The sequence below is a fragment of the Lynx rufus genome, unplaced genomic scaffold (assembly GCF_022079265.1).
Source record: "Lynx rufus isolate CCGP_SWC_20201006 ecotype Redwood Valley unplaced genomic scaffold, mLynRuf1.p SCAF_32, whole genome shotgun sequence".
Classification (NCBI taxonomy): Eukaryota; Metazoa; Chordata; class Mammalia; order Carnivora; family Felidae; genus Lynx; species Lynx rufus.
This window is the reverse complement of record NW_025814848.1, coordinates 2,346,565-2,360,475: the sequence shown is the minus strand read 5'-3', so window position 1 is coordinate 2,360,475 and position 13,911 is coordinate 2,346,565. Positions and strand designations below refer to the sequence as shown.

General features: G+C 46.8%; 1 protein-coding gene across 1 annotated transcript in view; it reads left to right on the top strand.

Annotated features, from left to right (window-relative positions):
- The window catches only part of PDE10A (phosphodiesterase 10A), a 305,028-nt gene extending 291,790 nt beyond the window's left edge, over positions 1-13,238 (top strand). The window contains exons 21-23 of the mRNA XM_047093138.1: positions 1,383-1,471; positions 3,891-3,950; positions 13,172-13,238. Of these exons, the coding sequence (XP_046949094.1) occupies positions 1,383-1,471; positions 3,891-3,950; positions 13,172-13,238 (216 nt within the window). The remainder of the gene's footprint in view (positions 1-1,382; positions 1,472-3,890; positions 3,951-13,171) is intronic.
- The last annotated feature ends 673 nt before the right edge of the window (positions 13,239-13,911 follow it).

The window sequence follows — 13,911 nt, the reverse complement described above, 5'->3', positions numbered from 1 at the left end:
AACATTAAAAACAAATTTAACTTAAAAATAGAGCTACCCTACAATCTAGCAATCGCACGGGTAGATACCTACCTAACAGAGTTCTTTCTGGATAGTTAAGCTTTCGTCCCAGCCGAAAGCCCAGGATGGCTGAAGGTGCCGTCGGAGAATGGACCGTGTTCCAGCACCATTGAATTAAGAGAAGAGTTTGGCTTTATGCCAAAATTGCCGAACCCATTTACAGTATGAGTTTGAGTGCAGATAGTCTGCACAGCAGCAGAAGGCAGAAAGTAACCACCAAGGAGAGTCCGCTCTTCTGTACCTTGGGTGCATCTCATTGAAGTTCACTTTTTTTTAAAAGAATTTGGTAAGCCCTGCTTTGGGGGGTCACCTCATCCAAAGAGGCAGTCATATCTGGTGGTAATTGTAGCTAGACCCTCTGTGTTCCCTGCTAACAGTCTAAAAGGTCTTTTTCATCTGGCCTTCAGTAGCCCAGTCTGGGCTGGAAGCACTTATTTCTACTGTGGCCTGAAATTCCTAATAAAATGTCCCTTAATATTTTTTTTTAAGTGTCAGAGATCAAAAACTGTGAAATCTGGCATATTAAAAGAACTGTAACCTGAGAAGAACTGTGATATAGTCAATGAGATTTGTTGTAGGTCAAAAAAAAAAAAAGGGAGGGAGATTAAGAACATCTCAGGAGACCAAACAATGCACCAAAGGCCAAGGGTAACAGACCCACAAAACACCCTGTGCTGATTCCCCAATATTAAGTTATAAAGAGGCCTCCATGTAGAAAAATAGCAGGTTTGACTCTGAAATGTCTGTGGTAGAAAACTAACTTTTGGGGGCGCCTGGGTGGCTCAGTCGGGTAAGCATCCGACTTGGGCTCAGGTCATGATCTCTCTGTTCCCGGAGTTCGAGCCCCGCATCAGGTTCTGTGCTGACAGCTCAGAGCCTGGAGCCTGCTTCGGATTCTGTGTCTCCCTCTCTCTCTGCCCCTGTCCCATTCCCGCTCTGTCTGTCTCTCTCTCTCTCTCAAAAACAAACATTAAAAAGAAAAAAAAAAAAAAAGAAAACTAATTTTTTGACCAGCAACAAGAACAGTACTTGAATTGATAACTTGACTGATCCATAAATGGAGTCTCACTGGCTGTTGCCCTTGGGTTTCGGTTTAACTTCTTTTCCTGTGTGTTATTTCAAAAACTACTTTAAGGCATTTCGAACGCCCTCCGCAGCGGTATTCGCCGAGCCCAGATATCACAGAGCAACACTAGAACACTTAATTCCGTAGTTAGGCTTGAGAAGTGGAAAAGTGGAAGCTTCGCTTGAGAAGCGGCATCCACTAGAGTCGCTAACGTGCGGTCTTGTGTCTTCTTGTCCGTGGCTCTGCACGGGGGCAGTTGGGCTTCTACAACGCCGTGGCCATCCCCTGCTATACGACCCTCACCCAGATCTTCCCGCCCACGGAGCCTCTCCTGCAGGCGTGCAGGTACGTACCGTGGCGTAAGCTGGGATGTTAGTCTTATTTTTTTTGGGGGGGGGGCATCAGTTTTAAAAACGACTAAGACTCCATATAGGATTGTTCTGTCCCATCGGCGTGTGTTGTGTCTTCCCGAAGGTTTACAATGGACGTAATTTTATGGGCCGTGTGTTTTTCTAGGTACACTTTATGAATGTTAAGGACATTCATAAAGTCACGCAACCGCCAAAAAGGAGCCAGAAGGCGTGTGGCTTGGGATTTGGTTTGTTATGACCCAGGGATCTATGGCCAGTGTGTGTGTGAAAAGACAGGGGCCGTGCTGTGTGTTCGAGGCTGCTTGTGGGGAGGGGCTCCGCCTCAGTCACACAGCTTATTAGGCACACGAGGAGCGGGAACCAGCGTGGGATCTTCTTCCTCGGGGAGTTCTGTCTTTTCCCCAGAAGAGCTGTAAGCCGACTGTCACCCACCCTGGCCTCAGACGTCTCTGAGCCCCTTCACCGTCACTCGCTTTTGAGGGATGAGCTCAGCTAAGGACATTGGAATTTTTGTAAGATTTCCATTTGACTTCGAGAAGAAGTCCCCTGTGGGGATGTCAAAGGGCTATGAGCAGAGCGGCCATACGTGCTGATATTCTGCACGTGAGCTGGTGTCCAGCTGATTTCCCTAACAGCTTAACCATGAAGCACCCTGGGGCTTGGGGTGGGCACACTGAGCGGGGGGGCGGGGGACTGCGTGGACACACTGATAGTTTTAAACATGAATGTAAGACATCCCAGCCTATTTTGTTGAACCGTCAGACGTTCAGCAGTGGTTAGTTTATTAAAGTATTATCTTTTTACACCAGGACTAAGCCCTGTGGACAACAGGGAGTTTAACTAGGACTCAATCCTGATGGGATCAGTTGGAAAAGTCAGTGCCCCACCAAAGAGAAATCACTCAAAATCCAGGTGATTAAAGAGAACCTAGGCAACAGTCCAAAGTCTTTTCCTATCTAAACGTTATCTGTGTTTTATGCTAAATACTTAGAACCAACAGAAGGGACTACTCTCTAGTATATTATCATCATCACGGTCAACACTGGGATTCTTCTGTCGCGGCAGCTTTGACGCATTCTTGCTTCGTTGTACTTGGCGGGACCACGTAATCCGTTAAAGGCCATTTTAACCTTCTTAACACTTAAAAAAGTCATCATGTATCACTGGTGTCCGAGGAGAGAGCAAAATTAGTATGGGTCTTTTTTCCGATATGTCAAAAACCCCCTTTAGGCTCCGGGAAAATATCATGCGATAACGTGGCACAGAAGGTAAAACGTTACAGTTTTCAGGTTATGTTTTTAGAGATTGCTTTTGTCCAGAGGCGTCTTCCCGTGCGTGTGCTCTGTGTGAATTGTGTGTCTCACGTGCACTTTGTGTAGAAGAAAGCAAGCTGCAAGGCGGGAGATGTTGCTAAGATCTCTTCCCGGTTAACCACGGGAGGCAGGATGTTGGTCCCGCGGTGGTGGCGGCCACGCTGTGCCACACTGTTCCGGAAGGTTGAGCTGCAGATGCGGAGAGAGAAGGGCCGGGGGGGGGGGGAGCCGACACCCGACACCAGAGGTTGCCAGAGCACGAAGATGGCTTTAGTGCAACAAGGAGACTTCCCACTTTTGTGTCACGTGTAACTTACGGTGAATTTTTATATGTGACACGGTGTTCGGAATAGGACCGCCTTCCGGTTTCGGGTATGACGTGACAGGGAGCCCAGGCGGCGCACTGTTTCCACCTGCAGAGCACGGGCTCCTGGCTGTTGGTGCTGTTGGCGAACGTTTTTGCTGCTGGAGCCTCCCTTCCTTTCCATTTCTCTCCGTGCTCCTGGGTAGTACTCCCGACGGCTTGTGCCCCTTTCCAAGTCAGTTTTTTTTCTTTTAATGTTTATTTATTTTGAGAGAGAGAGAGAGCAAACGGGAGGGACACAGAGAGGGGGAGGGAGAGAATCCCAAGCAGGCTCTGCACTGTCAGCACAGAGCCCGACCTGGGGCTCGAACTCACGAACTGTGAGATCATGACCTGAGCTGGAACCAAGAGTCGGACGCTTAACTGACTGAGCCACCCAGGCGCCCCTCCAGTCAGCCTTTCTAACTGATGAGGAGGTGATAAGTCCCGAGCTGAGCTCTCCTTTTGTACCCTTGCCTGGAGCTCGTGGGAACGGCCCCCCCCCCCCACGCCTTGGTGGCTTGAGGCTCTGCTGAGTAAGTCAAGGTGCAGGGCCACATCAGGGAGACCTAGCGGGGTCCTGCGTGGCCACGGCACAAAAGCCATTATCGGAGTCAGGAGGGCACCAGAAAGCCCTCTTGCTCAGCTATGCCTCAGGGCGGTGTGGTTAAATTCTGAGACCCGAGTCCGGAAATCCTTTTTCAAGCATCACCTGTCCCCGCATCTCTTATCCGTAGGAATAACCTGAGCCAGTGGGAGAAGGTGATCCGAGGGGAGGAGAGTGCCGTGTGGGTCTCGTCCCAGCCGGGGGCCCACGAGCCATCTGAGAAGCTGCCAGTGAAGATGGGGGACTGACCGCTACGCGACCAGCTGTCCCACCTGAAGACGCCCGTCCTGCTTCTTTGACTTTTCTTCCTTTTATTTTTGGGGGGGGGAAACCTACACCTGGTAACTGGGCTGCAGACCTCTTCGACAAGGTGACATCGGGAAACACGGCAAGTGGATGACTCCCCGCCAGTCTCGTCTGTAACGCATCGTAGACGGTGACCAACCAGGACCACCCCGGGGCCAGATCGGCTGTCCACGTGACCCCGTTTGACCTGTGAACTGGCCTTTTCTAATAGGCGCATATTGCTGAGGCCTTAATGGGATAGGACAACAATCATTCAGAAGGGGGTACTTTTCCATTGTATCTTTCTAGTGAGGGGTTAAAATGGTACTACTCTGATATTGTACTTTGGCTCTAACACCAATGTTGCTTTGACGTTGTTGGTTCTAAATAGGAATTTTTACATATTACTGTTGTGAATGTTTGTGTGTGACCTACTTGTAATTAGCGTGAAGTGTAGCAGACGGCCTCAGGACAAGCGTCATTGAGGGGACAGCGTAAGAAGTGTCTTTCTGCAATCAGCGATGGACGGTAGTCAGACTCCTGTTTCAGAGCCTCGTGAATTAAAAGTTAGGTGGACGAAAGTGTGTTCTTTAGGTTTATACTGAAGGGCTTAGATGAATAGGTCGAACACTGAATGAGGTAGACTTTCTGTCCTGAGAAAAGAGGCAAGTATACACCATAACAAATCTCCGAACCACAAGTATCCACCAAAAAACGGCAAAGAATATTTTTTAGTTGGTGTTGTTTTTTTTTTTCCCATCATTGTAGGCAAATTTTCTAAACCCTTTGCATAAAGAACAAAACAAAAGCCAAGCATATGAGTCTTTCTTAACAGACAGGTCTTAGGGGATGTAAAATGTGAATTTTAATAATGATTTCTTTATATTTTCACTTGGTGTCATTGCAAAATTTGAGACTCACACTCAAAATGAGAGGTTTCTTCTACGAATTCTTTCATTAAAATACCATACGTTTCTCTTAAAATCACATTAAACCGTGAAATTTAAGTCGTGTGTAATTTTTACTTTGATCTGCCGTGCCCACTACCCGCTCGTCCCCTTTTGTGCTCCTCAGTCGCACTCCCCACGCTCTCCGTCCGTGACCGGGAAGTGGAACCCGGTGCGGATGCTTCGGGGCTAACTTCTGTCCTCTTTCCTCTGCTCGAGGTCAAGGATCTACACCGCAACCTGTGATTTGGAGAGTTTCTTCTGTATAATTTTGGGTAGACTCTTATTACTGTACAGCGTAAACGTTTTGAAGAATACACAAGAGTCTGGACCCCTTCGTACAAGGATTACAAGCCAGTCGCTTCTGGTGCCCATTCATGCTGTTGATTTTCAGCACCATGGCAAGGTCACCTCCAAAGCTGTGGTTAGTCCCGACCCCGAAGGAATTCGAGTCTCAAGAAGTGATGGGCTGATTCATAACAAATAGCTTAGCTACTGTTCCCGTGGCAGGAGACCGGCATATTACTTTCAATAAAATCAATTTTGGAAATACTCTTTTACATATTCAGTGATGTACACATTATTATCCATATGGTTTTTGCCAAAAAGATTAAATGTTTCTACAATACGATTTACGTTGTAGAAGAGTTAGCTACATGTGAACGTTCTTATTTTAGAATTAACACTATGTGTTCAGTTTCCCTGTGGGCTTTTGAAAGTTGCCATCTTCCCTATGTGGGGCTCCATTTGCTGTTACGCAATACGAGGTAAAATGAAATACCACTGTAATTAGACACACACACGCGCACGCACGCAGATATACACACATGTATGAAAGGACATATGTATAAGGGAGACAGATGCAAGACATCAATAAAAAGTAAGAGCCCCTTTCTTCAAAAACTGACGCGTGTTGGAAAATGTATATTGTTTGATAAAGAGCGGACTAGAAAACATCCCTTTTCACGTTAGTGCGTTTACAGGATTGGATTCTAAAATGTTGCATGTTTTTCCGCACCCGCATGTATGAAACTGGACCCACCAAATCGAACCTCACTCGCGAGAATTAGTACAGGCATCTAATTTAACTCGACGACTGAAATGCAAGGGACCAGGGGAGGAAGTATCATTTAAGATGGGTTTAATTAAAAGGATCTTAAAAGAATGCGTGAATTGGGCTTTTTGATACAGAAAACAGTCATGAGGGGGAGGAATCCTATGACTATCTTTCCATTTTAAGAGTGCCGTTCGAAGATTATTCGAGAAAGTTCTCGTATTTTGGCATAGCCAGGTGTATTATGTCAGGTGATGTGTTCTTTGAACAACTTTCCGAAAAAATGTACGTGGATTTATCGACTGGCTGATTTCTCCTAAGGTATCCTCATGATCAAAGCGAAGTTTGAACAAAGGACTACGTTCTAACGTAAACTATGAATATTCCTTAGTACTACTTCGGAATCATAGATTGGCCTAAACTGGGCCCAAGATGCAGTGGTATTTAGTCAGTAATCTGCTTTGGAAACAATGCAGTTAGGAGTATTTTTATATTTTGGCAGACAAACTTTTGAGTTCTGTCCTCATCTTTCTCCCAGATCTTTTCTTCAAAGGGCAGATGGCTTTAATTACCAGAAATTTTGACAAGTTTCTCATTAAGGTGGTATTTCATGTGGGGCCAAAACTTCCGTCCGCATAAATTTGGTAACCAGCTGTGAGTATGTGTAGCTTGTTCGATTTGTGGAAATTGTTAGTGGTTGTGCTGACGGATAATAGACACAGCTTTGTTGTCAAATGCAATTCGTACATCATCTTCCCCAGAGATACTGACTGTATTTTTTAACTAGAAATTTTCTTGGAAATGCCTGCCAGCAACATGAAATATCGAACTTAGGCAGTGGAATAGAATTCTAAAACTCCCAAGCATCTTATTAATTAATAGCTGACTTTGGTTTAATTCATTAGAAAAACTTAAACAAATATAAATGGATGTGGAAAGTCAGTCTCAGAAGTGGCCCTTTTATGGGCCAGATTGAGATCCACATCCCAGCCCTCATCACTCTGTGAGGCTCGTCAGAGTCATGGAGGAGAGACGAAGCTGGATTTCTCAGCACAGCCGTCCTCATTCTGGACGCTTCCCTCCGTGGGAAGGCGTCTGTGCAAATGGTACGGTGTCGCTCGAGGTGACGTGTTCTCACGGTGACGACGACAGAACTACTTGGAAACTGGATTTATTCAGCGTAGGTTTCCTCTTTTGAGCATGCTTTTTAGATAGCTTTAGATTCTTTTTTTTTTTTACTTTTCCACAATTAATCTCAGTGAATTTTGCTTTATTGGTATGATTGGGCACTCTAGATATGTTTGTACGTGATACACATAGATGCATAAAATCCTTAGCTACCTGGATTTTGTAATAGATTTAGTTTGACTATTACGTTTCTGGTCTTTTAACTCAAAATTAAGGTTTGAGCTTTAATAGGACTAAATTCTTCGCCATGCCTGGGCCTGTGCCTTTATTTTAAACTCTGTGATTTTACGTCTTTATTCATAGATTTATTGTTTTCTTCTTCTTGCTTAATTATAAGTAAAAACATTTAAAGGGACACATCTGTAGTTAATTTGATCAAATTGAATGGGAAGGACCGTTCTCTCCTCAGATTTCTGTCCTTTATTTGATGTCCTTCGCACACACCCTCATGACTGTAACCAATGAACCGTTCAGATGCAGGCTTTTTTGCAAGCATTTCCAAGAACTGCGACACGATTACGGTGTGATTTCGTTGGGCTTCAGGTACATACGCATGACTTGGATTTTGAAAATCACTTCTGTATCTGTTTCGGACCTGTGTTTGCTTTCTACACCGCGCTGGTTTTATTTGGGGCTTAATTCTTGAAAGACTCCTTCCTTCGGTCGCACTAGTGTGACCCTTTTGGCTGCAAGTTATCAGCCTGGCTTTAAAAACCTCTGTGAGATGTGAATTACCCGTTGTCGACAGCCCCCCTTCCCCAGCAGTGCGTGGCTGTTCCGTTTTGCCTTCGCTTAAGTATTTACCCTGAGACGCATTCTGCCGATTTCTTTCACCACTTCATCTTAAGTTCGAATTAGTGATCCCCCAGGCAGTGCTTGACACTTTGTGTGTTTTGTCCTTTTTTTTTGTACTGGATATTTCGGTTGTCTGAAGCATTCGATGCATTTCCGTGACGGTAAAAAAAAAAAAAACAGCAGAAAAGAGAGAAAAACGTTTCATTTGTGTTCTGGTTCTAAAGTAAAGGGGTGGGACAAAGAGAAAGACGAGAATGTTCCCGAAGAAACAGTATTCGAAATTCAAAGAAGCACCACTCCCTTCGCTCGCCTGTCAAGTTTCCGCCCCCCTCGGCCCCTCGGTGGACCACGGGGCTGTCTACCCAGCGTGCGGTGTGACCGACCTTCACGGCGAGGGTCAGGAAAACGGGCACTGAACGCGGGCTAGACCCGAGCGTGCCTCTCCCGGGGCGTCGATGAGTGTCACCCGAGGACCCGGACCCCAAGTTAGAGCCCAGTCCGCCGTGGCGAGTAGAGACGTCAGTTGGCTGGTGGGGGGTGCCAGCTGAGGGTTTTGAGGTATAGCTGCAGAAGTTTAAACGGACCGTTTTCATTCCTACTACAAGTTAAGGTTGAAAAGCGCCCCAGCTGGTACTCCGGCCCACCTGAAAGATGACTAGACCCCAGGCGTTGCGACTTGTGGGTGTTTTCTTTAGCCGCTTGAACGATAAGCCAGTCCCGTGCCGTATCTCAAACAGCCCGAGTAAAAGCCAGATCGGCAGGATTGTTTCCCATACGATCTGTCTGTGGTGTCTGTTCTGCGTATCCATTTCGTGTGCGCGTGGGAAGGACGATAGACTTCTTTGTAGGAGGAATGTCTATACGATGCCTCCACCGCCTCGCCGGACCCGACCCAGTGACCCGTGTGAAATAACGTGCTCACCCAAAACACTGTGAAAGTTACCCAAACTTCATGGAAATGCAGCCTCTTGAAACTTTCTGAAGAGGTGGCTTTCTCTGTAGGTCCGTACGAATAGAAGAGATCCTATCTCCCTCCCTAGTCAAGGTGCCGAAGAATTTGCTGGCAGTAATCTTGCTGAGCCCACACCGCTAGGGCGTAAGATGGGCTACGAGCCATCAGAAACACGGCGCGCTCGATAAACAGATTTGTGGGGGTGATGGGTCTGCATCCAAAGTTTTAATGGGCTCTCTTTTGGAAGGAGAAAGAGTTTCCGGCTTCATGGTAGTTGATGAGTTGGCAGATTTCAAACCCAATTATTTTGTATGGATGACACATTAAAGATCTTTGTAAAATGCGCAAGGGCAATAATTTAAAGAGGTCTTACCTTGGCATTTATAAATTATAAATATTGTACATGTGTGTAATTTTTTTCACGTTTTCATTTGCAGTCTTTGTACCTAAAAGAAACCTTTACTGTTATGTTTGTATAATAGAACAGTCATCATTTATTATAACCGAGGCCAGTTGTAAATAAACTCATAATTCAGACTGCCGGTATATATGCACATATGGGTGTTACACTGAAAAATGTAGCTTTGTTTTACTCACATGCTTAGAGCAGCAAGAAACCTTTTGTCGATATGTAACTATACATACAAAGTATATATATATATGTATGATACATGAAATATATGTAGAGCTGTTCATAATTTTAATGGATATCCTTTGGTGTGAATAATTGAATACAGAGTTTTTAAAGTATCCTCTTTCACGTTTTATCATTTGCGGGGAAGGTAAGAGATGTTCCGTACGTTGGGGAGGACACACGCTGGCTCCACGGAAGCGTGTTTGCAAACACTCGGGCTTTGTCTGCACAGAAAACCCCAGGTCCACGGTGACATGATGTGGTATGTTTGCCGCAGCCGTTTCCTAGCGGAAAGGAAGAGACCGCCTGAGTGCGATGTGAAATCGTGTAACATTATCTATGAATCCCATTGTGTCGTTTGAAAGGTTGGAAGAGTATTTGAGAGCAACTCAAGCATCAGGTTACAAAGCTAATGGCCCTGAGCGCTGACCCTGAGACTTCCAAAGTAGCTTCCCTGGCCTTCGGGATCCCCAGAAACCATCCAAATTGTTGGGGGGGGGCGGGAAGACTCAGGAGCGGGAAGGACTCGTGTCGCACGCACGTGTCTGTGTGCAAGTGCGGGGATTCCTTCTGCTAGAGCGACGAAAATGTTCTAGGCTAAACCTCACGTAATCTGTATACCACGATAAGCACACTCGTGGCTTTAGCTTTAAACCTCTGCTTCAAGAAACTGTGCTTATTTGACATCTCTGCTGACCATCAGGTGGGCAGGCAAACGATAAATCTTTAAGACCGAAAGGGTGAGGAGTTCAATTGTATATCCACAGACCCTCCGTCACCAGAAAGGTATTAAGACGAAATTCGGGAGCAAACACGATAAATGTCTCCTGAAATAAAGACCTGTTATGGTATTAAATATGGGAGTCCACAGCCTTGTGAATTAGACAAAAGTGTAGAAATCCCTTAAAAAGGAACTGCCCCCCCCACCCAACTCTTACTAACAGAACGCCCTCCGAGTGCATAGCACCGTATTGTGTTGTAGACAGGAGTTTTGTTCAGTATTCATTTCCCGTGAAACCGAATAAAAAGCATTTATTATCATACATTTCAGGAGCTAATATAGCCATGAACTTCTTTGGTAATTCGGGCTGTAGACTGGTACCCTGGACAGCTGATCGAAACTGGATCCTTTATATGCCCATGGCTGATTTTTCCACCAGCCTTCTGTAACTCAAGAGCTTTGAGGAGAGGAACGTTTCCCCGTCGTACCCATTTCCTAAAGCGAAAGGAACCCTAAAAAGCAACACTTCTCAGGCCAACATGCATTCAACATGCTTACCGGGCACTTGACGTGTGGAAGGAGGGGAATTAGGAGCAGGAGACACCGTTTCCATAGGTTTCGAATTGACCCCTTCACCTCCCCGAAGCCTCTGATACTTGGCCACTTGCCCAGCAGTTAATGTCCACATCGTCACGGTTCCGAGAGAGGGGCAACTACTCATTTACAGACCTGAAAATCTCACACGTTTCATGATTTTTAAACACTTCCCAAATAACACACGGCTGACGCTGTTCTCATGAGAATACCAAAGCGCGATGCTGGAACAGCAGAGTTGTTCCGTGACCTCTATGCTGCCTTCCTCTTCTACTCCCTTCTCCCGTCGTCAAAACACAAAAAAAGAAGCCTCTCACCGGCTGCATGACAGATTTAGGCTTTTCCCTCACTGATGTTGAGGAGAGAAAGGAAACTGACCAGAAAAGAAACATCAGGAACGTATGTGAAACACACACTTCTAAATTTTCACACGGTAATTACGCATAATCAGGATCTGGTCTTTCTGACGTCTGTATCACTAATTACGTAGAAGTCTTGCTCAGAAGAATGCTCTTAGCGTATGGGAAAGGCTAAGTCACTGGGGAGAAAATGATTCAGACCTTTCAGCACACGGAAGGACTGAGACACGTGAATAAAATTAAAGTACATCAAGAAAATAGCTTTCCCCTGTTCACCCTGGCAGGCGTCTCTGGACCCGGACTGGCCGTAGACCAAAAAAAGGACCCCGTAAAAGGCATGCGTCGGAACACCCCATTTCCTGAGCCTCCTGGGAACTGAGTTGTGTCCACGTGGAACCACGACTGGGGGGGCACTGGTCCAACCTTCCAGCCGCAACACAAGATCTTTTACGTGCCGTTTCTGATACGTGGTCATCCGACTTCTCACTCCAGGGGTACTGTAATACTGTAATACTCTAATACAAGCCGGACTACTGTTGGACAGCTCTGGTGGCCAGAAAATTCTATCTGAAGTTGCCCAGAAATCTGTAGCTTTATAATTTCTACTCCAAGGTACGAGCGTGTCACGTGGATAAGTCCCCTCCCTCTTCCATCTGACAGCCTTTCAGTTATTTGGCGAAAGCTGTCTCGCCTTCTTTATGCCCGAGTCTTTTTTAAGGTTTTAGAAATGGGGCGCCTGAGTGGCTCAGTCGGTTGAGCGTCCGACTTCGGCTCGGGTCATGATCTCGCGGTTCATGAGTTCGAGCCCCGCGTCGGGCTCTGTGCTGACAGCTCAGTCCCTGGAGCCCGCTTCGGATTCTGTGTCTCCCTCTCTCTCTGCCCCTCCTCTGCTTGCACTCTCTCTCTCTCTCTCTGTCTCAAAAATAAACATTAGAAAAAGTTTCCTATATTGGACAAATTAGGAATTCAAGGCAAATTGAACACGGTTCTAGAAAAATAGTCACATTTTTGTCACTGAAGTCAGGGCTAGTGAAATGTGTATTTGCTATCCCGGCATATCCCATCCCCGGTTTCACATTTCTGGTTCCAGTGGTTCAGAGAATTCCTTAGATTGTTCTTTACACAGGCCGGCCGAGACACCCCCCTACGTGCTGTCCCGACAGACAGGATTTACGGAGGAGCTGACATCTCGGTCCACACAGCACAGTGAGGTGCAGCCATCACCAACGGAATTATTCAAATTCCCTAAAGTTGCTTTTCTTTCAGAATAAAAGTGCTACTCCTGTTCGATGCCCTGCTAGCATTCAGAGTCTATCGGGGTCGGCCCAGCTGTATTAGTCGTTATTTCTGTGTTGCTCCTGAGAAACAGAGCTGGTGGGATGTCTACACATACACGTTACATATGTGTGTATATATGTGTGTGTGTGTGTGTGTGTACATCCCATTGGTTCTGTTTCTCAGGAGAACCCTGACTGACACACGCACACACACACACACACACACACACAGAGGCATTTATTACGAGGACTGGCTCCCACGGTGTTGAAAGCCGAGGAGCCCCGTGACCAGCCACCTGCAAGCTGGAGACCCCGGAAAGCTGTGGTTTACGTTCTAGTCCAAGGGCAGGAGAGACCGATGTTCCAGCTCCGGGTCGGGCAGAGAGAGCGAGATTCCCCTTTTTCCTCCTTTTGCTCTGCTCAGGCCTCCAGCCGGTGGGAGGGGCTGGCCCCCCGTGGGAGGACAGCCGGGCGCGGGCAGTTCACCGATTCCAGCGCCGTTGTGGTCCAGCCACACCCCTCCCCGGACACACCTGGACTGACGCTCAGCCAGATGCTGACACACGGAATGAACCGTCACACCAGGATTTGCTCTCCCGTCTCAGGGCGCCTACTGTTTGTAAAAAGTCTCCAGCGCACAGAGCCCTCCCAGGATATCTCTGCTCTTTTTAAATCTGTTTGTCTTGCCTTTGTTTTGCGTCGGCTCCTTTGCAGTCCTCCAGTGCGCTCTGTAAGATTCCAGCCGCCCAGGGCCTTTGCTCTGACGCATTTGGCCAGCCCCGCTTGGGCTCTGGCATGGGGCCGTTTTGCCTTGTGCTCTGCCTGGGCATCGTTTCCTCGGCTATGGTGACTTCCCGCCATGAGCCTGGCTCTGTTGCAGACACTGGGCATCCAGCCCCGGGAAAAAGCGAGAGAAGCTTTACGTTCAAGGAAGGGACAGTCCGGTGTGGAAGACGGAGGGGGACAGGCGAGCCAGTGCGAACGGAGCGTGTCAGGTAGGGGCAACTGCAAGCAAGAAAATCAGGGCAGGCGAGAGACAGAGCGGTGATGGACGGTGGTGAACCTGTCTAATGAGACGGCGTTCTAGCAGATAACTGATGGAAGTGACCTTGGGGTAGGCAATGGTCTCTTCGCTATGGCACCAAAACTACCAGCAACAAAAGGAAAAAATAGAAACATCAGACTTCACTGCAAAAAGAACAGTTCTGCTTCAGAGGACACCATCAAAAGAGTAAAAACTCCACGCACAAAATGAAAGAAAATAGCTGCAAATCACATATATGGTAAGGGTCTCGCATCCAAAATACCTAAACCGTTGTTAAAACTCCACGATAAAAAGGGAAGT